General features: G+C 43.2%; 1 protein-coding gene across 31 annotated transcripts in view; it reads right to left on the bottom strand.

Moving 5' to 3' along the window:
* Cadps (calcium dependent secretion activator) overlaps positions 1–25,499 on the bottom strand; it is a 452,678-nt gene that overhangs the window by 209,454 nt on the left and 217,725 nt on the right. For all 31 annotated transcript variants that reach the window (XM_040747608.1, XM_040747596.1, XM_040747603.1 and 28 more), the window contains exons 5-6: positions 21,374–21,607; positions 15,885–16,006 (exon numbers count right to left, since the gene is read on the bottom strand). In XM_040747608.1, the coding sequence (XP_040603542.1) occupies positions 15,885–16,006; positions 21,374–21,607 (356 nt within the window). The remainder of the gene's footprint in view (positions 1–15,884; positions 16,007–21,373; positions 21,608–25,499) is intronic.

Below are 25,499 nucleotides of genomic sequence, written 5' to 3' on the forward strand. Positions count from 1 at the left end.
TCAGGTCATCAGGCTTGACAGCAAATGTCTTTATCTGTTGAGCTGTCTTAGACCCTGAATGCCCTATTTTATAAAGGACTTAAATGGTTACTAGCAATTGTAAGGTACCTGGAGCTTTCCCACAATGTCTGGTTTGTCTCCTGTGCACTGCCATTCATATATTTTAATCCACAACTGTTTTTTCCTGATCTTCCTACTTGAGGTCTAGCACAAATGTAACCAGGGCATTAATAGCTTTTACCTCCATGCCCAAACCTGCACTCCTGTGCTTAGCTCCATGAAGTGTTCCTCTACCGTTAATACAATAATTCCAATCAGGCAGCTCTTTTCTGTAACCAGGCAAATGGAGCAAATTGAGATTGTTCAGTGAGGCCAGGGGATGACCTTTATTTGAGCACAACGATTTGCTTGCTGTTTGTATACGAACAGTTGAACTGCATCTTAATTCCAGACTTGAATCTGAAAGCTGCAATGAATTCCCAGAGGTTGCCAGACACAAAGACAGATTCCTGACGGAGAAGCTGAAGAGACAGAGGTCTCCCAAAATCAATTTCAGCAAGGGTTTGTCATCTATGCACCGCCTTCCCCCTCAGGATATAAGATAATGGGGGCTGACTGGATGTGTTCATTCAAATCAAGTGACCAGATGTATCCAGTTTGTCCTAAGATTTCGGACTCTCAGAGTTCAGTCTATAAAGTCACGGTAAGCCTGGAGGACTTAGTTAATGACCTTACTTCTCAGCATGTAAGAGATGACTAGCAGTGGACTAGTAATATCATCTCCGTGAGTTTATGCAAAGTCACTACCACACGGAGTGTAAGGGGTTCCATTATCTGTAACTTGCACGCATCTGTGGGTGGATAAAACATGGACACAGCAAAGCAAACTAGAAAACATCAAATATTTACAGTGATGTTTGCTGGATATGGATCATGAGCAATCTTTAATTCCCTCTATATTCTGCCTACTTTGCAAAACCAAATTATGAATATCTTTGGTTAAAACATACAACACCAAATTTTACCTCTAAAAACTAGTCTAACATGAAGACCAAATATGCTGCCTTACACAGAGGAGGTAGCAAATAAACACTGTTTTTTAAGTCTTTGCATAAAATACACTTTCCCTTCAAACTGTTCACAGAAGCAACCATTAGAAGAATTGTGGGTCCTCGTCCACTATAAAGTTGGAGTCCAGCTTGATTCACTTGCATGTAATTAAACATTATACTCATGAAATGCCCAAGGAGCAGCAGTGACAACACCTGCAGAGACCAGCTCCTTCTTTGGATAGGCTGGATGTCCTGTAGGTTATTTCTCTCATTCTTTTTTCATTAATGCCTCTTCAGGCACAGTGCAATCTGTTGTTATGTAACATAATATTTGTTTAACTATGTAAAAATGTGTTGCATTTGTTTGCGTTGCAGAATAATTTTTTAATTATGTAAAGCCCATAATATTGACTATCTGTATCCTTTGCCTTTGTCCCCTCATTCCCTGTGTCACCTTTAGGACATGGTGTGTTGTATGAAAACTGAGACCCAGATGCAGTGCTTGTCACTGAATGAAGGACCAGCTGAATGGACAAAGGAGAGACTGGAAAGGGCAGCATGTACTCCTCTCCCCTGGTCCAGTTCCTCCCTGATTCCCGGTGGAGTTAGTACACCATAGACTGATGTCATGAGTCCTGAGCACAGTGATCACAGGGACATCGGCCAGCTCCTCCAGAGGCTTCCACTTTCAGAGATCAGGATGACTGAGACTATTTTGCTTGGGGATCTCTTTAAACAGAAGGAGAGAGAGACATTTCCTAGCGTCCCATATTTTTCTCAGTTTGACTTAACGGAATATCACCTAATGCTGCTATTACTTAGAAACAGGATGTGTGAGTCAGCACAGCATAGAGAAAGAAGGGTGGTAGCCCTGGCAGAGAGGAACTGAGAGGTCAGGCTGCAGGATCAGAATGGGAGATGAGAGCAGGAGATCACATCAAGATATCAGACTGGGAGACCACACCACCAGGATATCAGACTGGGACATCACACCAGGATATCAGGCTGGGAGCTCATACAGAAAACCACACTGGGGAATCACAATAGGAAATCATACTATGAGATTAGTCCCCTGTACCCATTTTTTTCTAATAAGGCCTCAAATCTTGATACTGGAGCCTTATTATACTATATATAAGTAAAAACAAGTGTTCCCTTTATATTTTTCCTTTTCTATTAAGAAGACAAATTTTCCAAACAACAAAAACTCAATTAGATTGCCACCCTATAGATAAGTATCAAGATTATTTCTAGATTTTCAGACTTTGTGTTGTATCTGGCTGTTCCTTGGTGTGTGTAAATGTGTGAATGAGTGTATGTGTGTGTTCATGTGTGCACATATGAGTATGTACATGTATATGTAAGCATTCCTCACTTGAAAAGTGATGCTTGACTGAGCTTGATGGGTCTTGTGATCCCAACTACTTGGTAGTTGGGAGATCTCAAGGCTGACTATGGCCTCAGAGTGAAGTCTAAGAACCAATGGAGATGCTTGGTGAGAAGTTGTTTTAACCAAGAAAAGCAGCTCTGTGGTAGAACACCTCTGAACGTGTGTAAGGCCCTCGTTTCAACCTCCAGTACAGAGAACAGCAACAGAACTCCAACTATCTCCCCTGTATTGAGCAAACACCCCTCACCCAAGCACAGTGCTTTTGGGTTAACCATGTTTACTTTCTAGCCTTTCCTGTTCTGTTGGAAGATGAACATTAATATAAGTGGTGAAATTGATGTCATATTATTTCAGTGGTGCCTGGTCCGCAAAAGAAGGCATCGGTCTAGCCCATCACATCATCTTTCCCCACATGCGACTGAAGCTTCATTCTCCATCAGTCAAGATTTATTGACCTTTTTTTTCATGTCAGGTCTTATATGAAGGCATGCTCATATACAGATTTTCTATGTACAAAGAATTTACATATAAATTGCTCTAGAAAGGAAAACTAAAGGGCATCTGGTTGAGAGACCAAGAGTCTTTTCTTCTTCAGTCATGCTGGCTGATGTACTGTGTTATTCACCTTCATATCCTGGGTCCACTGACCATGGCAAAGTATAACATTTCGAATGTTTATACAAGGTGCTTTGCTTAGTCATTATATTCAAGCCCTTACCAGCTAGCCTTTAGTGTTAGTGCCATGAGACTTATTTTGTAACGGAGGGAACTGAGTTTTAGATGGATTCAACAACTCACCTAATACAACATTTTTAGGAGCAAAAGTGGGATCTGAACCAACTGGATGTCTCTCTCAGAACATTGCTGTCATGCCAGAGCTGAAGATTTATCTCCTAAGATTGCCTGGGCTCAAGTACTCTGAGCCAGACTCAAGGACATGGAATAAAGCGTTTTAAGGTCTTCCCAGGGCACCAACGATCTCAGAAGGACCTAAGGGTTGAGGCATGGTAGGCCCAGGACTCTCCAACAGTTAGAGCATTGGCATCAGCTGAGGACAATGTTCCGTTGTCCTCAGAGGCCCCACTCTCATCAGCCTCAGAGCAGTGAGTGAGGTGAGTTCTAGATCACAACACAGGGACACAAATCACAGCAGCAGCATAGGAATGCACAGACAGAACTAGCTCCCTGCTGTACTCTACCTCGTAAACACTGGCTCTGGTTAGAAGAAAGGTGGGCTCTACGGCCCACTTTTAACTGGATTGTTTGGTGTTTTGGTGACTAGTTTCTTGAGTTCACTGTCTATTTTGGAAATCAGCCCTTTGTCAGATGTGGGGTTGGTGAAGATCTTTTCCCATTCTGTGGACTGCTGTTTGGTCTTGCTGACTGTGTCAGCTTACAGAGAAGCTTACAGAAGCTTCTCAATTTTAGGAGGTCCCATTTATTAATTGTTGATCTCAATGTCTGTGCTACTGGTGCTATGTTCAGGAAGTAGTCTCCTGTACCAATTAGTTGAAGGGTACTTCCCACTTTTTCTTCTAAGAGGTTCAGTGTGACTGGATTTATGTTGAGGTCTTTGATACATTTGTGCATGGCAATAGACTACATGCCAGCATCCAGTTATGCCAGCACCATTTGTTGAAGATGCTTTCTTTTTTCCATTGTATAACTTTACCCGCTTTGTCAAAAATCGGGTGTTCATAGGTGTGTGTGTGTTAATATCAGGGTTTTCAAATCAATTCCATTGGTCTACCTGTCTACTTTTGTGCCAATACCAAGCTGGTGTCAGGATTATGGCTCTATAACAGAGCTTGAAGTCAGGGATGGTGATGCCCCCAGAAGTTGCTTTATTGTACAGGGTTGTTTTGGCTATCCCAGGTTTTTTTGTTTTTCCATATAAAGTTGAGTATTGTTCTTTCAAGGTCTGTAGAGAATTGTGTTTGGATTTTGATGGGGATTTCATTGAATCTGTAGATTGCTTTGGGCAAGATTGCCATTTTTACTATGTTGATCCTACCTATCCAAGAGCATGGGAGATCTTTCCATTTTCTCCAATCTTCTTTAATTTCTTTCTTTAAAGACTCAAAGTTCTTGTTATACAGGTCTTTCACTTGTTTGGTTAGTTACACCCAGGATATTTTATGTTGTTTGTGGCTATTGGTGAATTCTCAATAGAGGAATCTAAATTGGCTGAAAGACACTCAAGAAAGTGCTCAACATCCTTAGCCATAAGGGAAATACAACTCAAAACAACTCTGAGATACCGTCTTACACTGACCAGAATGGCTAAAATAAAAAGCACCAATGGCAGTCTATGCTGGAGAGGATGTGGAGAAAGAGGAACATTCCTCCATTGCTGGTGGGAGTGCAAACTTGTATGACCAATTTGGAAATCAGTATGGCAGTTTCTCAGGAAAATAGGAAGCAGTCTACCTCAAGAACCAGCAATTCCTCTCTTGGGCATATACCCAAAGAATGCACATTCATACAACAAGGACATATGTTTAACTATGTTCATAGCAGCATTGTTTGTAATAGCCAGAACCTGGAAAACTTGGGAGCAGCCTAGATGATCGTCAACTGAAGAACAGATGGAGAAAATGTGGTACATTTACACAATGGAGTACTACTCAATGGAAAAAAAAACAATGAAATCTTGAAAATCACAGACAAATGGATGGAACTGGAAGAAAACATCCTGAGTGAAGTAATCCAATCACAGAAAGACAAGCTGGATATGTACTCACTTGTACATGGATGCTAGATAAAGAGCAAAGGACTACCAGCCTACAATCCACACCACCAGAGAAACTAGGAAACAAGGAGGACCCCAAGAGAAGAATGCATGATTCCCCAAAATAATGGGAGGGAGACAATAACCCCTGTACAAATTAGGAACATGGTGGGGAGGGAAGTGGGAAGGGGAGATGGGTAAAAGAATAGGGGGAAGAGAACAGGAGGAATGAGACAGGGGAGGAATAGGGGAGGGCAAGAAAGGAGATGTCTTGATAGAGGGAGCCAGTATAGGTTTGGAGAGAGGTTTGACACAGGGGAAAAGTTAGGGGATCCACAGGGATGACCCCAACTAAGAATCAAGGTAGTGGTGGAGAGGTTGCCTTTGATGCCCTGCCCTACAATGAGATTGATGACTACCATGATTACCATTCCTAGAGCCTTCACCCAGTAGCTGATTGAAGCAGAAATAGGCACCCACAGCTAAACACTGAGTCATACTCCTAGAATCCAGTCGCAGAGAGGGAGGAGGGATGAATAAAGGAGCCAAGAATGTGCTTGAGAAACCGGAAGAAACAGTTGTCCTGACCTAGCATGGAGACCCTAGTTGTAAAGATGGGGAACCAGCATTGAACTGAACTAAGCTCTCTGAATGTGGGTGCCAGCTAGGAGGCCAGGGCAGTCTATGAAACCTCTAATAGCCTACAAATAGACTTTGGGAGCCCATTCCCTATGGAGGGATACTATTGCAGCTCAGTTATGGGAAGGAGGGCCTGGGTCCTCCACCAAATGATGTGATGGACTTTGATGGTCCCTTGTGGGAGGCCTCACAATCCCTGGGGAGTGGGTGGGGGTGGGTTGGGGGGTGGGGGGGAGCATGGGAGCATGGGAGGGTGAGGGAATGGGAGGATTGACACGTCAATAAGAGAAAAAAGAAGGAAGGTGGGAGAGTGGGCAGGTGGAGACCCCCTCATGTCAGTGGGGACTTGAGTAAGACTCAAGAGGGTTGTGACTGTAAGAGATGGTAAGATGTTGCACTCTGGGTTCTTCTTGCCTTTGAGAAGCAATCCTTGGGCCATTGTATCATCCCACCCCGAGTCTCCCCTCTGCTGAAAAGCCCTGTTCCCAGGTTGCTCACATCTCCTTTGGAAGAATAATAAGCTTTCCAAGGATGGTTGGAGGACTGGATAAGGTCTTTTAACATCTGTTTGTTTCTATTTAATAAAAGGGTGCTGATTTCTTGTGTGTATGTGCATGCTCAGGAGTGTATGTTTGTGTGTGTGTGTGTGTGTGTGTGTGTGTGTGTGTGTGTGAGTGTGTGTGCAGAGTGTGGATGTCAGTGATCAGCCTCAGATATGGTTTCTCAGGAACCTCTACCTTGACTTTGAGACAGGGTCTTTGAATGGGACCTGGCACTCCTCAATTAGGTAGGGCTGGCTAGACAGTGAGCCCCAAGGATCTGCCTGTAACTATCTTCCCAGTCCTGGAATCATATCTGGGTGCTACTGTACCCCATTTTTTACATGAATGCTGGAGAACAAACTTGGGTTTTTGCAGCAACTCCTTGGCCCATTTATTTAATGTAACTTTGTGGTACTTAGCGACTTTGGCTAACACTACTCCCTGCAGCACACTGATGCTTGACCTTTAACAGACAGCCTGATAGAAGAGTATTTTACAATCCCACAGGCAGGTTGTCCTCCTGTCAAATTTGGAGAAACTGAAGAAAAGAGAGGAACATCTGCTTGGCCAAAGCTTACCCAGCTGGGGAATGGTGAAAGTTGGGTCTGTCTTGACCATATGGCGCTTCTAGCTTTGTGACTGACAGTGGTTTTAAAGGAATGGTGGAGGATTTGTGGCTGTAATGGTTTCCATGAGGGTGGTATTCATCATATTTAGGGCTCCCTTGCAGCTTACTGAGGGCCTTATTGTGTCTCTGGCTCATCGTTGGAGACTGGAACAGTGCCAATGCACACGTGTTGAGTTACACCTGCTGGAGGCACTGACCTGGAACACCTGTGCTGAGTGAGTGACAGCAGGACCGTTGCTGTTTAAACACCTGCAGTGTTTTGTGCCATAAAACAGCTGAATTTGTGGAAAGGAAATGAGCCTTCTATAGTCTTTATAATGCCCAATCCTATTTAAAATGCCTTCCTTCCCTGGCCTTTTAGGAAGGCACTGTAACAAGATAATGAAAAGTGTCATTTTGTGTTTGGTTTTTGGCTCAGCTACTTATTATCAGTGTCATTTTGACCAACTCATGGAACCTCAGTGGATCTCAGTATTTCCATCAACAAATGGGTACAGCAGTATCTTGTAGGTCTTAGCCTGGCACCCAGTCAGCAGAATGGACTAAATCAATGCTAATGGTTACTATTTTAGATCTAGGCCATCTCTTATTCCTATTGCACCTTCATCCCTTGAATAGTATTAAAGCCAACATTGTAATATCTCAATGACTTCTATGAAATTGACAGTGTGTAGAGAATATTAATTAATTTTCATCAGTATAGTAAGTGAGACACAGAAAAGTAGACTGTTGGCCTAAGGTCACATAGATGAGGTAGGAGTGTGGTTTTTGTGACTCCTGACTTTGTGCTCTGATCCATGGCAGTGAGCATGTTTTTCCACGTACTGTTCAATCAATACCAAGTGTCATTGTCTTCTTACAAATGAGGGGTTTAGAGCAGTGTTTCTCAACCTGTGGATCTCAGTCACTCTGGGGACTGAAAGATCAGTCAGAGGGGTCACCTAAGACCATCAGAAAACGAATATTTACATTATGATTCATAACAGTAGCAAAATTATAGTCATGAAGCAGCAATGAAAATAATTTTATGGTTGGGGATCACCGCAACTTGAGGAACTATATTAAAAGGGCGCAGCACTAGGAAGGTTGAGGACCACAGGTTAGAGTTTCTGGCCTGAATCTTACTGTTACAGGTAAATAACTTGATGGGATTCCTCTCTATTCTGTTTCTGGTTATTCAATAACAAAAATTTACAAAGTACATCCTTAGTTTTCTATCTATGCACTATTGAAGTAGTCATGAAATTGGAGTCTACATAGATCTTTTCACATTTGGAGGGAGTTTTGATATGTGGCTACCACATCCAATTGCTTCTTGGTCATTGAGGTTTTATTAACTTCCTTATGCTCCCTGCCATGACCCCCTTCCCAGCTGGATGAGAGAACTGCAGGGTAGCTGAGGGGAAGGGATCTGAAGCACTGCTTATCAGGGCATGGGGAAGCTAGGAAGTCTAGTGCCCAGCTGATGACCGGCAAGATGGCTAACTGCTGATGGGATCAGAAGCCTAGAGTCTCCTGCCCAAAGCCTGTTCTCAGAACATAATCCCTCCTCCATCTCTAGTTTCACTGGTTGTTTCCCGAGCTAGCTAACCTTGCCCTTCCAGCTGACACACAAACTACTCTTCTGTGAACCTCTGGGCCCCTAACTTGGGTTCTCTAGCTTAAGAGGCAGGGCACTCTCTGAGCATCCTGAATGGTGGTTATCACTTTACTGTTTCTGAACTCACATGTCTTCTGGGATTGTGGCAGAATAAATTTCTAGGTCAATGTTGTCTTTTACCATTTGTGATTTAATTAACTCTAAAAAGCCCCTAAGCTTTATCTCTGAAAGGAAAACCAAGAGAAATGGTGTCTGTGTTTCCACTGCACAAATTCTTCTGTCTAAATGTCTCCAGGACTGTGGGGTGAGGAGGAAGCAGGCAGGCAGGAACTGCTCTCAGGCGACCTTGTCTCTTTTCCACGTGTGGATCTCAAGTCCTAAAAAGCTACAGTGGCACCCAGAGGTCATTCTATCCCAACACATGTTTTCCCATTTGCTTTGCTGCGTGGCTCTACAACTCCAAAGGTCAACTCTTGTAGCAAGCACCTTGGTGGAAATTGTGACTTCTAGAAACACTTATGCCTTCCCTCTGACTATCACACAACTGAAACAATGGTACTTAAGAAATTGGGATTTTCCTGGGAATCTCATGTTGGGAGAGAGCAAAAGAGGAAGACTTGTTTCAGCCAGACAAGGCAGCTGTTTCCCAGGAAAAGAGTTCACATACTCTGATATGTGAGACCATTTTGCAGAAACTGGAACTAGGATTGTTTAGTTATGCATAACTCTGGCCCTCATATCAGGAACACAAAGATGGACATGGGGGGGAGTCACTAAGTCTCATTGTCTCTCTCTTCCCAATGTGGCCACATCAAATATATCTCTTTCCCCTGCTTTTTGCTATTTGATTGTTCTACTGAGGTCAGGTGACTGAGCACACCTTGTTAGGTCTACAGGATACAAGCTGTGAACCTAATCACTTGGTAGGTGACATTATGATTCTTCATTTTTGCACTGATGCCTGGCCAACAGTCCTTACTATGTATTTGCAAACCAACGTAACTGTGATTCCAAGTTTACTCTTTTTTTTTTTTTTTTTTTTTTTTTTTTTAGGTAGCAATCCAATCATCTGCTCCCTGGCCTAAAACCTCCCAAAGCTTTTGCCAGGTTTATTCTTGGAATAAACCATCCTTCTTGTGGCTCAGAAAGCCCCAACACATCTGGCCCTGCTGCATTCTGTGGGCTTTCCTTAGGGATGTTTACTGAGTAATACCTAGTGGCACTGGTTTCCTTTCTGCTGACCACGTCTAGTCTCAAAGCCTTTGCCCTTGCTCTTCCCTCTCTCTGGGATGTGTTTCCTGTGACTGACTTTTCCTAATACTAACACTTTGGGTATTAGTATTATAAACATTCTATACTTCCAGGGGTGTCAGTGGGAACCTAAGTCACCTGTACTCACACATCTCTACTATGGCAGCTTGTCTGTTCTTTCAGGGGCACAGATTATAATCTGATTATTATCTTATATACCATTCTCTCTGTGGTGATATATTATTTATGATCTAATAAAGCCACCGAAGATCAGAATGTAAAGTTAGCCACACCAGACAGCCATAGAAGCTGGATAGTGGTGTCACACACCTTTAATATCAGGACTCAGGAGACAGAGGCAGATGGATCTCTGTGAGTTCAAGGCCATCCTGAGCTCTACTAGAGTGAATCAGTCTAAAAGAGACACAGGGCTCACACCTTTAATCCCAACACTAGAGAGAGTATAAGGAGGTCAGTGCAGTCTCCAGAGCAGTCTGAGATTTGGTGAGGAGCAGTACAGTCTGGAGATGAAATATGAGGACAGGATTACCTTTTCAGTCTGAGGGAGAGGTAAGAACTACTGGCTGCCTGCTTTGCTTCTCTGACCTTCAGCTTAAACCCCAATATCTGTCTCTGGGTTTTATTATTCATGTTACACTTGTGTTCATTGCTGATGCCCTTTGTTAGGATGTTCCAAAAAGTTCCAAACCTGGGTATATGCACTTCACCACTGGAGTGCCAGCCTTCCCTGGACAGATGGGAAGATTTCATGGAGGAAAGACAGATGCCTACCCTACCACACTCTCCTTTTCACATTTCCATTGCGTGAAGCAGAAAACATACTCTGCTCCCTCCCATGAGAACCATTCCAAGACTCGGGGCCCAGAAAACATTTGGTTAAAATGAGAAGGGAAGGCCAACAATGGGAAGAAGCAGGCTGGTTTGCAGCAGACTAATTGAGCAGTGACTCAGCAGAACACCCTGTCTTTGCATAATTTGGTCATGAGAGCCTGACTCTTCTATATTGTGCTATAAAGTCAAAGTATATATTTCACAGGAGAAAAATGCTATATAATTCACTGCACTTTCTTTTGTTTTTAGACACAGACACAGCAGACAGGGCCAATGAAAAAAGACTATTGATATAGCAAAGCTCTTAGCCAAGACACTTCACCTTCCTAGTCTCCCAGAAATGGCAGGAAAGAATCTGATTGTGACATCTGATCCACGGCAACCATGGAATCCGCACATGGTGGCTCGTCATGGCTAATGAACTTGCCAAGTAAAATCTTGGGTTTTATGCAGAGGGGTGGGGGTTCAGGTAAGTGAGAGAAATACTGTGCTGTTATTCAAATGACCTTCTGCAGAAACATGATTTAAACACTCCAGTATTTAACCTTCTCAGATTGTGCATGCTGTTTTAGAGCAGAAACTTACACTATGCAAAATTCCCAAGAAAGAGTGATTTTGGCCGGGTTGTGGTGGCACACACCTTTAATCCCAGAACTCTGGAGGCATAGGCAGGCAGATTTCTATAAGTTCAAGACCAGCCTGGTCTACAAGAGCTAGTTCCAGGACAGGCTCAAAAGATACACAGAGACACTCTGTATCAAAAAACAAAAACAAAAACAAACAAGCAAACAAAAAAGAAAAAAAAAGAGTGATTTTGGACACTATCATCTACTCAGGGAAATGTCATGTTTCTTTTTTTCCAAGTTAGAGTGGCTTGCTAGCCAGCTCCCACCTTCAATCTCTAGACCTCCACATTCGTTCCTGTCCCCAGGATCACCTTTATCCTGTCTAGGTGCCATCTGTGTTATTATGCACTCAATGCATTTTAAGTTGATTCATCCTTGTAATATTAGCATATTTCTCTAAAAAAGGGAAACTCATTTCCCTGTTGGCAAAAAGACTCCAGCAGCAGTAGCCATGAAAAAGAGTAATTGCAGGGCGTCTGAGCAGAGGAAATGCCAACTGCTCTTGTCAGCTGTAGGAGGCTCTGGGCCTCAGGTCTGAGGAGTGCCAAAGGCCTTTTAGCACTAAATTAAAATGACCTCCTTGTTCTGACCAGTGGAGTGGGCCTGTGAAGAAGTGCAAACAAGAAACTGCTTCCTATTTGATTTGATGTCATTCAGTGCTATGCTTTGGTATTACTTAAAGATCTCTCGTTATTCCTGGGGGTAAGGACAACATCCGAAAAATATCACCCACAGCCTATAGCTCCGTCCCAAAGATGAACAAATCTAGCCAGGGCCTGGAATCACAGACTGTCCCTTCTCTGTGTGTCTTCCTGAGGGGACTCACTTACACAAGCATCCAGCTCCTTTTGCTTCTGCAATCCGTGTTTTCCTGCTAGAAGCCGTAACAATGTGATGCAAATGGAAAAATGATTTCTAGTGAGTCTAGCTCACAGCAGCTTTTAAGCATATACTGTTGGCCCTACTATCTTAAAAACCCAGAAGAGAAGGAAACAGCTGAGTGGATACGTGGAGAAACTGAAGAGTGAGGAGGGGTCATAACTCAGCTGTGAGTATGAAAGACGGCCCCTCCACAAGCGTAACTGTAGGATTCAAAGTGCTTTTAACTATTATGAAACACGTTTAGCTTGTGGACACAGAACACTTAGATTATGCAACTGATCCTATCTGATCTTGCTCAGATGTTGAACGTTGCCCTGGTTACAAGGGAGGAAATACAATCGATGAGACAAGTGGGGGAGAGCACAAATTCTCGATTACCATGGCTGAGGAATATAGACCAGGGTTTCCAATGACCATTCAAAGGTATCAGTTCAAATAAGTTTGGAGCATGCTTTAACTTTAAAAACCATTACAATGGATAGTACACCAAGACATGCAATGTCTCCAGATGTAATATCTCCCAAAGCTACTTCCCTATGCTATTACCGTCCCTGCCTCTTTTCTTCCTGAGTATACTGTACAGAGACCACATTGCTGGGTAAACTGAGTTATGTAACAGCCTCCTGAATTTGTAGCTATGCTTGAAAAAAAGACAAAAGACAAATTCCTTGTAGATATGGACAACCAAGTTGCACTGTGTGACTACTGCCTGATATTTGGTAGTAGGGAAGATAGAATCTACAAGTAACAAAATGGGCTTGAATAAGATTTTGGTTTGGGAATATGTAAATGTGAACATGGGCAACAGCTGGCTGGAAGAAAACTTCTAGCAGGAATAGGGCTACCCTAGGCAGGGTTGCTAGTAATGAAAGATACCCTTTAGGATAACTAAAATCAAATGCCAGAAATAACAGAGATCAGCAGTTGGGATAATTGCAAAGAGAAGAAGAAGAAATAAAAGCCCCAAAGAAGAAGAGAAATGATGGAGAAGATCCCAAGTAAGTCCAAATGAAAGAGTTTAGATGAATGTAGAACTGTACAAACGAGGCCATTTATCTTTCCAGGTTAAAGCAGACAGAGGCAGAGGAAATTTGTCTACCCTGAACTATGACAAAAAAGAAGACAAGACCTCTGGGAAAGAATTTGGAAGAGGGTGGGTGAAGGATTAAAGAAGGCTATATCTCAGGGACAAAGAAAGGCACAGGAAGAGACTCAAGTGGAGACAGACCTCAGAATCACAATTCACGTCTTCAGCACTGTAGAGAGGCCAAGTCACACCACACCCCTTCCTTCCTCATAGCAGACATTACAAGTTGGTCCTGACATGGTCTCTTCCTCCTGAGTGCAGACTTATCATTAGGTCCTGAACACAGCACAGTAGGTAACTCCTAGTAATTTGATGGACTTGAGCTTGATTATGAAGCCTGCATTCTGTATGTATTAAACAAATCAGCAAACCCTCTGTGAGGGTTCTGTAATATTCTCTGATGAATGGGGACTCCGAAGAGCATTCTCTGCTACAAAAGCACACTTTGATGTGAGTAGTCTGCGTGCATGGATGCTATAACCTCCATAGGTGGGAGCAGATAAGCTATTTCTGGTGTACCCAACACTAACACGCAATTTATATTGATTTCTATCATGAAACTCTGTTTTAAATATTCACAAGGGCATAAAAATGTGTTCATCATTTACCTTGGAAACTGACATCCTTTTCACCTACTAAAGTGATGTGTTACCTTTGAGACAAAATATCCCCTATGAAACTACAAACGGGGAAAGCAGAGTCCCCTTCCTCTCTTGTAACACAATGCTGAGTCCCTCCTTTAAAAAGTTTGGCAGAAATATTACAAAGTCCCTAGCCACTCCCCACTCTTCCAATACTCTGAAAAAGCTCCTCTGAGCAGCAAAGCACAGCAGCATTGATAAAGATAGGACCACTTGAAACACTGGGCTTTCAGCATTGGCAGTAAAAGTCATCGTCCGGTGGAACAAGGACTAAAAGGGAGAGTGGGGATGGCATGTGACAAGTCACATTGCCCTCCATGTCCGCCTAAATGCTCATTTAGTCCCTCACCCCAGCAGACACTTCTGGGCATCTGAGGCATTGCCTATTCATACAAGGAACCGCTTAAAGGCACACGATACCCTCAGTCCCTCTCCAGCCTGAGAAACACTCCATGCTGCCTTTGAACTATTTTGTTTGAACATCCTGGTGAGCTATTCATGTTCTGCCAAACTGCTACTAATGCTCTGGGGCGGGGTTGGGGGTGATTACTTTCTGATGATTCTTGTGGATTAATGGCAGCCATGAAGGTGAAGATGCTTATTCATCTACAAAGGCATTCCGGAGACTGGAAAAGGAAGGATGGAAGCGTGGTAGTGAGGGAAGGAAGCACTCATCTCTCACCCCCTCTGTGAGGCCTAGGATGTCTCTTCACCCAAATACATAAATCTCCACTGATGTCAGCCATTGCCCCAGCATCCTAACTCATGGACTGCCTCACCCTGGCCCTTCTACTGCAGCCAGAAGGAAGATCGTTTCCAAACACACCCCCAGTGCCTTTCCTATCACCACCCATTCTCTTGTCCTGCTTAGGAAACTCCCTTTTTCCTCAAATTCCAGTCCCCCTGGAGCCTTCTATGCATTCCTCTCTGCCACAGGGCCATTGCTAACCAAGCGCCATTCATGAGCTCCTCATTCCCTGGGCACTTTATAATATTAAAGAAAATGTCTCATGTACCACAAAAAGAGGCCTGTTTAGAAGCTGGTTCAGGTCCTTCTGGTATCTAAAATCACCTTTTCCTCTACTTATAACTATATTTGTCCCTAAGTACTCATGGGGTCTGACCTCACACTTCATGGATACCCACTGATATCAAATCACCAAGTACTTTTAAATAACCCATGTCCATCCCTTTATAGGCTCTGGGTCACAGTCGCCTAGTATGAAGCACTCTGGAAACAGTTGCACTGCAGTGTTTAAAGAGTGATGGCAACTCTGTACACAATCTGTGCCCAGACAATATTCCTTTTTATTTTTCTCTAGTTTTTGTTTTTATAATACAGGGTTTCTCTGTATGGCCCTGGCTGTCCTGGAACTTGAATTAAAGGCATGTGGCACCAGGCCTGGCCATTATTATAAATATTACTAGTGTCAAAAATTTCAGTCCACAGTTGGTTGTATCTAAAGATGTAGAACCACAGACAAGGCAGGCAGACTGTATTTCTTAACACACATTTGTGATGTCCCCACTAAACTGTGAGCACTGTTAGGCCCACAGCGGCCATTTTCCTTTCCACTGTGCAGCAATACCTTGCACACACCCAGTGATATGTGGCCAAAGGCTTCAGGAATGGGACTGTTGCTTCAACTCTCCTTTTTACCTTTGAAGCAACCAAGATCCTTGTCATAGCTGCCAAATAAAAATGGTGTCAAGGCATGGTGGCATAATCCTGCAACACAGCCCTTGGGAAGCAAAAGTTAAAGGATCACAAGCTCAAGGTCATCCGTGGCTATGTAGTGAGTTTGAGGCCAGCCTGAGCTACATGAGACTGTGTTTAAAAATGGTGTCAAAAGGTGTGGTTCTCCTAGACTCCTCTGGGAAAACAGTCCTTTCTTTTGGAGTTGTTGCAAACAAAACCAATGGCAATAACCTCTGTGAGATAGGTCATTGAGGAAGTACTCACGTTGGTTTAGAAGCCTCAGCTTGATCAGTCTGTAGTTTTTCTCCACCCTCTACCTCCATTGTGCAATATACAATGCGATTTGGAGCCAAGGATTTAAGGCCTTGAACTTCCATGATCACCACCTGGAAACAAAATCACATAAGACAGATTTAGTACCAAAGCCAGAGGCAGCATCATCCACCGGAAGAAAAAGACAGGAAGCTACAGTGAAAGCCCACAGGGAGGCCATGGTTTCTGCTGGGCTTTACCAGTTACTCAGGGACCTTTGAGGGAGAGTGTGTAACCGCTTACAATGTAACCTCCTATGGCCTTCCTGATGTGACTCACTGGACCACTCTGTTGCAGTGTGAAGCCAGGAGGAGCCTTGCACATGTGAAGTAAGTGGTACACCTGAGATAGACCCTCAGTCCTTCCACCTGAGATAGACCCTCAGTCCTTCCACCTAAGATAGACCCTCAGTCCTTCCACCTGAGATAGACCCTCAGTCCTTCCACCTGAGATAGACCCTCAGTCCTTCCACCTGAGATAGACCCTCAGTCCTTCCTCCTGAGATAGACCCTCAGTCCTTCCACCTGAGATAGACCCTCAGTCCTTCCTCCCTTCATCCTGCTTTCTCACCCTTTCTTCCTTCTTTTTTTTTCTAGACAGGGTTTCTCTGTGGAGCTTTGGAGCTGGCTGGGCTCGAACTCACAGGGATTCTCCTGCCTCTGCCTCCCGAGTGTTGGGATTAAAGCGTGTACCACCACTGCCCAGCCTCCCTGCTTTCTTCTTTCTTATGCTCGTTTTTCTTTTTTCTCTGTCTGTCTCTCTACTTCTCCTTGTGTCTGTTTCTCTCTTCTTACCTCCTTCCCCTTTTCTGTCTCTCTCCTCCTTGTTTTATTTCCTACTCTCTTTCTTGACAGGGTCTCAATTGTACAGGCTGATCTTACACTTGCCGTGTAGTCTAGGCCTTAAACTTGGATTCTGCTCCTCTGCTGCAGTATCTAGGATTATAGGTCTGGCTCAGCGATTGCCCTACCAGGCTCAGCAAATTTGCTAACTCAGATGTTCTCAGGGTCAGACAGGTAAGGTGAACCAGGCTACTCTTTTCATTTGAGCAACTAGGAAAAAAAAGGCTTCACTCTGTTTTCTTTAAAAATATTCTATCTTTCTAGGTTAGCATCTGCTAGAAACACAGTTTGTGCATTAGTGTTTCTCTTGATAGCGAGATAAGTCACAGTGAAGAACTAAGAATCAGCTGGTGTCACCTCCCAGCTCGAGGGCCACAGCTGGGGCAGGGAACAGTGGAGACAAAGGCAACCTGGAGAGTACAGGCTCCATCCACAGGCGAGCACTGCCACTTGTCTGTCCCCAGGGCAGTGACCAGATACTCTGCTTTGTACTGCTAGGAAAGAGACTGTTCTTCTGAATTATTATCAGAAATTTGACTTTGAAATGCTGACAGTATGAATAGACACGAATAAAATGTGCTGACTCCATGTACACTACTTTTATAGTTACTTATGATCTTTGTATCTGTGTATACTACCTTCATAGTTATTTATCATTTTTGCGTGCCAAGGCTGTAGAACCCAAACCCTGATATGTGTAGAGCTGCATTGTCTCTGGTTTAGCCTACACTCATTGACAACTTCTAGGATTTTTTTTGGTTTTTTGAGACAGGGTTTCTCTGTCCTGGAACTCGCTCTGTAGACCAGGCTGGCCATGAACTCATAGAGATCCGGAGTTCTGGGACTAAAGGCGTGGGCCACCAACGCCCGGCCTGACAACTTCTGGGATTTCTTATCCCCACATTCAGTCACCTGCTGTTCTGGTAGTAATGTGATGGTATGTTCTGTCATGGCAGCAAGGGAAAGAGCAATCAGAACAAAAGCACCTGTCTTAGTGACCTACAGTGAGAAGCATCCAGGGAAAATCATCCTTTCTAGAAAGGGGTAATGGTGTTGTTACAAAGGAGACGCGGGTACAGGAAAAAGTCACATGCTTCCGAGGGGGCTTTGTTCACACGATAACCCGCTGATTCTCAAGCAGAATGAGTCTGGATCACCGATTGAGCCTATAAAGCAGAGGCCACTGGCTACCCCTCCTGAGCATCTGGCTTTAACCCAGGCCTCTCCGCTCATATGGTTTTCCTCATGCTGCCAATGCCGGGGCAGGTGCCACACTCACTTCGAGAGCCCTGTGCAGCTTCTGGGGTGTTGGGAAATGATCTCAAACTTAAGTCCCTTCCGGTTTGGTCTTCACATCTGCAAGGGCTTAGCATCCTTTGTCTTTTATTGTTTCTTTTTTTTTTCCTTGAGAGTGTGTGTAGATGTTCATGAGGCAGTCAGAGGACAAGCTCAGGTGTGTGGCCTTGCCTTCCAACCTGTTTGAGACAAGGTCCTTTGTTCACTGTAGGGCCAGCTCGGAGGAGTCTCCTGTCTGCTGTGGGAGGGATGGGTACAGACTGAGGCGGATTCTACAGACCTGAATCTGGTCCTCATGCTTGAGTGGCAAGCACCTTTCCCAGTGAGCCATGTCCTTGGGCCCACCTCAGTGATTTTACCTGTGAAGCGGGGATATGACACATGCGTGTTACCACATGTCTATCCACTGGGGAAGAACCAGGTAAATGAACGGATGCAGAGTACGGGTGGAAAGAGAGCAACTTAGACCCCGAAAGATCTCACTTTACGTTGGATTCTGGGCCTGCGTTAGCTGTGTCACTTGCAAGTGTCAGGCTTTGTTTGCACATCTGCAAACACCTCGAAGGCCCTTTGGAAAGGGTGTTCACACAGCAGCTCTCTTAAACACCTGTTGCTGTAGCACACCGTCACCCCCTCGCCCACATTCACAACACAGCATGCTGGGCCTCTTCTCTTCTTGCTGCAAACTGAGCCTGCTCTCCTTGTCTCTCCCAGGCAATCAGTTGTCTAATTACTTGAAATACGTCTTGCACCAATCTGCAAATTCGAATCGCAGCCTGCCCTGCTGCTGTGACAGTCCTGTCCCCACCTGTTCATGTTACCTCCCCTCGCTGCACTCCGCAAAAGCATCCGCGAATAGACGTGCAAAGGCTTTGGCTGGCAGTTTCACTATGGTGTGCCATTTAGCTTTCCAATTAAAAAGTGTGTGGGGACCCAAGGGTATTGCAATCTGTGCTCCTATGTAGAAGGCAAAGGCATCCGAGTCCTGTCTACACAGAGTACTGCCGAGGTCTTGTCTATGCCTGTATCGCAGATAATCAGCTGTTTAATATTGAGAACTAATAATGAATCAGAAAATTACATACTTTAAAGCGTCATGAAAGTCAATAAAATACTTTTTTTCCTTCTTTCATCTGCTGGAAAACAAGAGGGAGTAGGGAATAAATTGCCACCTTTAATTGGCAATAATCAAATTCAAAGACACCTAAGCAACAGTGTTCAGTACCTCAGGTGGCAGTACTTAAAAAAATTAAAAAGAATGTTTCTGTGAGATTACACTGATGATTTTTTCTCACACGAAGCATTCTATATTTAATTAAGATCTATGTCTGCTGACAGCAGAGCGCACTGCAAGGGGAAGAAGGGTTCTCTCTCTGAGCCGAGCAGAAAAACCATTTACCCACAGTTAACGCACAGCATTCTCAATGGTGGTTCCCAAGATTAAGGTAGTCTTTCCATACTCTAAATGTACAGAAAGCTGATCTGTTCTCTTGATTTCCCTAATTCTAGGATCACCAGGCAATTCTTGCGGGATTGACAATGTTCTCCCTCTCTCCTTCCTTCCTTCCTCCCTCCCATCCCTCCTCTTCCTTCTCCTCCCTTTACTCTAGTACAAGAAAGGATTTTGAACATTTTACCATGAAGTAATAAGAAATATTTGAGGAAGCAAAGTGGCTTATCTTGACTTAAACATTATAAAATATACCAAAATATCACATGTGTATAATTTTTATGAGTCAGTTTTATAAATATATATGTTTGTGTGTGTGGATAAATTGTATGTGGTTCTCTAACTTTGGAGTACATAAAAAACACTTATATTTAAGTCTCCTGGAGCAGATCCATAATCCCAGTTATTTAGGAGGCTGAGGCACTAGGCACTGGTTCAAAGTCTGACAGGGTTGTATAGTGAATTCAAAGCCAGCCTGGACAACTTAGGGGGTCCTTCAGAATAAAAGGTAAAGACTAGAGATACAATAGCGCAGTAGCAGAGGGATTGTTGAGAACGCACAAAGCCTGTGTTCAATCTCCAGTATGGCAAATTAAATAGGCCCTATGTTTAAATAGTTTGGTAAAGACCATCCCAGGCTGTCCTGTTTCCTCACAGATCTCTAGATGCATATTTCATGTGCTGTACAATTCTCCCACTCAGGGTATACAACTCTGTGACTGTTTGATAAGCTTACCAAGTTGTGAGGGAATCATCTTAAATTGGCCTTGGGCCACACACACCAGCAATGCACCATATATATATTGATAGATATATATATCAATGTCTACCATTTACCTTACATAACACATCACCAACCTCTCTAATCCTGTAGATTAGCTTTCAGGATGTTGGATATAAGTGGGGTCATACTACATGTCACGCATTGCATCTGACTTCTTGAACTAAGTATAATATTGATGAAGTTCAGTGTTCTTTTTACTTACTGTATAGTATTCTGCTGTACAAATGTGTTGCATTTTCTTCCTATCCATTCACCCATTGAGTGGGATTAGGGGTGTTAATATTTTTGCCTATCATGACTATGCTTCTAAACATATTTGTGGGTACATGTGTTTTCAGTTCTATTAGGTGGGTATCTGAGCATAAAATTACTAGATAACATTGTGATTGTATATTGAACTTTTTGAGAAAATGCTAACTTAATTTCTAAAGAGGCTGTGCTATTTTGTCCTTATTGCCCATAGACTTGGGTTAAGTGGGATTTAGTAGTACTCAGCTGAGACCTGAACCAGTTTCCAAGAGAATTTTGATGCTTGTGGATAAAACCCACACAATAGGAAACTATGAAGAGACAGTGTGTGAAGAGACATTATAGAGGAATGCACTGGTATGCAGAATACTCCTCTGCATTAACCTGGACAGATTCTTCCATTGGAGGCTGAAATAAACTAAAACAAAACACTCACAAGGGGTTCTTCCATACAGCCACTAGGGAAAAATAAATCTGCAAGTCATTTTAGTGATGCTAGGACATCCCTCTCAACATAGGCTTCTAAAAATTTAAGTTCTAAATTGCCAAAAATCTTTCCAGATTCCCTGAGTACTACTATAAAATAGGGAAAAATAATTCAAAATTACATTTGGCAGATGGCTTTTTGGATTGCACTTCCTTAGGAGAAATGTGACTCCTGGCAAGGGGGATGATGTACTTGTTGACTAGGTGACCTATCCTAGCAAGCTGTTATTTTAATAATGTCCTAGGACCAACTTGGGAAAGCAAGTTGACTGTGATGGCTTCCTTAGCTGGCTTATCACACCAGTACACTTTCAGGGATTTGAGGATTTTTTACCTCCAAGGAGAAGGACAGCAGGACATCTGATTTGGACAGCTGGTTCTCACTCTCCTCGCCCATGTCAATGATGGAAGCATTGTGACTGCGTTTGAGTTTCTGCAGCTTGAACTCTCCACCCTTGGACACCGGCATGCTCTCCAAGTTGGCCATGAGCAGGTTGACAGAGGATTTCAGCTCTTCAATGTACATGTTTTCCATTTCTTTGGATACAAACTTAGGAAATTTACGTTCCTTGTAAAAGAAAGGAAAAAGTATAATCAGACCCAATTTACACAGGAAGTTTGTACATCAGAGTCCCACTTATGGTAAATCATTAATGAATTTTCCCTGAAGTGTATTAGGAAAATATTTCATTCAGTTATTTATAATCTCCAGCAGGTAGGAACACAGACATAGACATCTAGTAAAACAGAGGAAGATGTTTGATTACAGCTCCAATTTTTTACCCTGGTTTTTCTCCAGAAAATTTGATTTGTGAGAAGAAAAATGGACACCGTTTTTCAAATCCAGTCCCAGTCCCGAAAATTTTTTTCTTCTTTGTCAAAATGGCAGTCAACTTGTTTTTAAGTTCAGAAACAGAAGCTCACCCTGTTTCTGGAAGTTGGAAGTCAGTAGAGATTTTCTCACAGAAATAATTTAAAAATAGTCCATTTGAAATGTTCCAACCATAGCCTGTGGCTATTTCTAAGAATACATACTATTTTCAGGAAAAAAAGATGAAGTAAAGAAAAACATGACTATAGTTATTCAGGAAAGTAGCGGAGCAGCTAAACTGACCACTGCCATTCTAACCTCCTGGCTCACAGCTTCAGTTGGTAAGGCAAGAGACCTGAGCACATGGCTTGCTTGTCTGCTTGAACCTGTAAGCTGCCCAAGCACCTTGAATATTCCCTGGATTGATGATGTTATCAAGCAGCTATTTCCAAGCTGGAACACGAAATTGTCCTGTAAACCCTACTCTACAGTCTACTGATGGGGTAAGGGGCAAGCCAAATCTGTTTGGCTTTCTTTTTATTTTGTGAGTTATAAACAAATCTGATTTAGACTAGTCTAAACAACTCAAGGATCTGGTTGACCTAACAATGTCTTGGTTTTAAGAGTCTGGTGTGGTAGTTACTCTTCATTGCTAATGTGGTGGGATTGAGGATCCTCATGGAAACAAATCTCTGGGCACATTTTGGGGAAAAAGTGACTATTAACAGGAAAAAGTGACTATTAACATCCACTGTTCTCTGCTTCCTTACTGGACACACAATGCAACCAACCAGCTCGCACCCCGGCTGCTAGGCCTTCCCCACTAATGGACTCCACTTTCAAAGTATGAACCAAAAGAATCCCTTCCTTCCTTAACTTGCTTCTGGTCAAATATTTGATCCTAGAAACAAGAAAATTAACTGAGAAATCAAAATTAGCTCCATGCTCAGTCTCCAAAATATTGCCGAAGATCTAGACATCATGTATCATATAACATTATTTATGGGAAGAATAAATATGTTGTCTTTATGAGATATTAAGGACTCTTCAGGATAAAAGATTTTGTTTCAGGAATCCTACTTAAAGTCTGACTTATTGGCCTACTCTGAAGTTATGTCTATGCACATAATCCACTGTGCTGATTTACCTTGGTTTGAGTCTTATGGCTGGGGCAGAGCTTGATTTAGAGCACATTGAACATGAATTGAATTGATAATTCTATGTGCCAAAGTATAAGATGTCTATTCTACAGATGCTCAACTCAAAATCAACTAACTCCTGCTGAGTGACCAGCAATCAAGCAGATTCTTTGTCTTAAGCAACTGATTTGAGAAACATCAATGATAATTTATGCTGGAGAGGATGTGGAGAGAGGGAAACACTCCTCCACTGCTGGTGGGAATGCCAACTTGTACAGACACTTTGGAAATCAGTATGGAGATTCCTCAGAAAAGTGGGGATCAGCCTACCGCAAGACCCAGAAATTCCACTTTTAGGTGTATACCCAAAAGATACACATTCATACAAGGACATCTGTTCAACTATGTTCATAGCTGTATTATTTGTAATAGCCGGAATCTGGAAGCAACCTAGATGCTCCTCAACTGAAGAGTAGACAGAGAAAATGTGGCACATTTACACAATGGAGTACTACTCAGTGGAAAAAAACAATGGAATCTTGAAATTTGCTGGCAAATGGATGGTACTAGAAGAAACCATCCTAAGTGAGGTAACCCAGTCACAAAAAGACAAGCATGGTATGTACTCACTCACATATGGATTTTAGGCCTGAAACAGGGGAGTGCCAGCCTACAATCCCACAGCCAGAGAGTCTGGGAAACAGGGAGGACCCTAAGCAAGATATGCATGGTAACCCAGAGAAGGAGAACAGGACAGAATCTTCTGAGGGGATTGGGAACACAGAGGGGGTGGGGGAAGGGGTTAGGAAGCTGGGAGAAAGAGAGGGGTTGAAGATAAGAGGAGAGGAGGACATGGGGGAGCAGGAAAGTTGAGCAGGGGGAAGAATAGAGGAGAGAAGGATGAGAGATAACATAATAGAAGGAGCCATTATAGGTTTGAAGAGAGATCTGGTACTAGTGAGATGTCCAGAGGCCTACAAGGATGACACCAACTGGCAACCTAACCAATAGTAGAGAGGCTACCTTAAATGCCCTTCTCTGATAACATGATTGATGACTTCCTTGTGTGCCATCCTAGAGCCTTCATCCAGTGGCTGGAGGAAGTAGAGGCAGACACCCACAGCTAAACACTGAACTGAACTCCTGGAACCCAGCTGCAGAGAGAGAGGATTGATGAACAAAGGGGTTATGACTTGGCGGGTGAAACCCACAGAAACAGCTGACATGAATACGGGGGAGCTCATAGACCCCAGACTGATAGCTGAGAGGTCAGCATGGGACTGATCCAGACCCTTTGAACATGGGTGTCAGTGAGGAGGCCTCAGCATCCTTTGGGGCCTCAGGCAATAGTTGAGCCTGGTTACTCTCAGCCTTCTTGTCTTCTTCCACATTCAACCTCAAGTCTTCTCCATGTCAGACATGCACTTTCTGGGCATGTCTTTTTGAAATGGCTAGCTGTGTGTGAAACACACATAATTACACACAGTTATGTGAAACCTAACCCTCAGTGTGATGATATTTATGATGAGGCATTTAGAGACTGACTATGTCTCAAGGGGACAGCCGTTATGAGCTTGATGTTTGCCTTTAAAAGAAGTCACAGGTAAGGTGTTTGCTCTTTCTTCCATGTGAGGACATGATGTAAACGTGAATGTCTAGAGACCAAGGAGGGGGCAGAGAACTTATGCTTCTTTGACCTTGATCTATCCATATACTGGAACTAACAAATGTCTAGCATTCCTTTTTAGAGCAGCCTGAATAAGATAGCATACTTATTATCAATGAATAATCTATGAAATGTATTTGCTTAATGTATGTCTTTCTTTATGGACTAAGATAACACACTTAATATCAATGAATTGTCTATGAAATGTATTTGCTTAGTGTATGCCTTTCCTTCTGGGCTATAAATCAGAATCATACCATCTTGACATCCCACTAAAAATCTTGATATCCAGCAGCATAATGTGTAAGCATTCAGTGCGCATGAACTGAGTGACTGGGTCAATGGCTTGTCAAAAGTCTATATGAAATGTTAATGTAGCTACCACTCAGCTTTGAGGGGAAATGGGGTGATCATGAATTCAGTTTTGGAAGAACATTTGGGTTGTGCTTTTCCATGGCAGATGAGTACAAGTGTCTCAAATCTACTCAGCAACCTCAGTTTTAGCTCCTTTGGGAACCTCTGAATACAACACTTCCTGCCTAAGGGTTGTACTCACACTGTGTGATACTTTCTAAGCACATCGTGGGCGGATGTGAGAGCAGCAGGGTGGAAATGATGCAGTCATGGTATTGACAGAACTTAGTGGTGAGTCAATGTGAGAGGCTTCCCAAAGCCCAGTATCTCTAAAACTTCCATACAGCACTTAAACTTCCCCGTTCTTAAACTCTGTCAGGGGACGACAGGGATCCTTAAAACTGGGGCAAACTCAGTCCAGAGCCTTGAAGGCAGGGAGACTTGAGTGCTGGGCCAGTCTGACTTAGAAAAACATAAACCCATGAACACT

Source organism: Mesocricetus auratus, unplaced genomic scaffold, assembly GCF_017639785.1.
Source record: "Mesocricetus auratus isolate SY011 unplaced genomic scaffold, BCM_Maur_2.0 Super-Scaffold_100006, whole genome shotgun sequence".
NCBI lineage: Eukaryota > Metazoa > Chordata > Mammalia > Rodentia > Cricetidae > Mesocricetus > Mesocricetus auratus.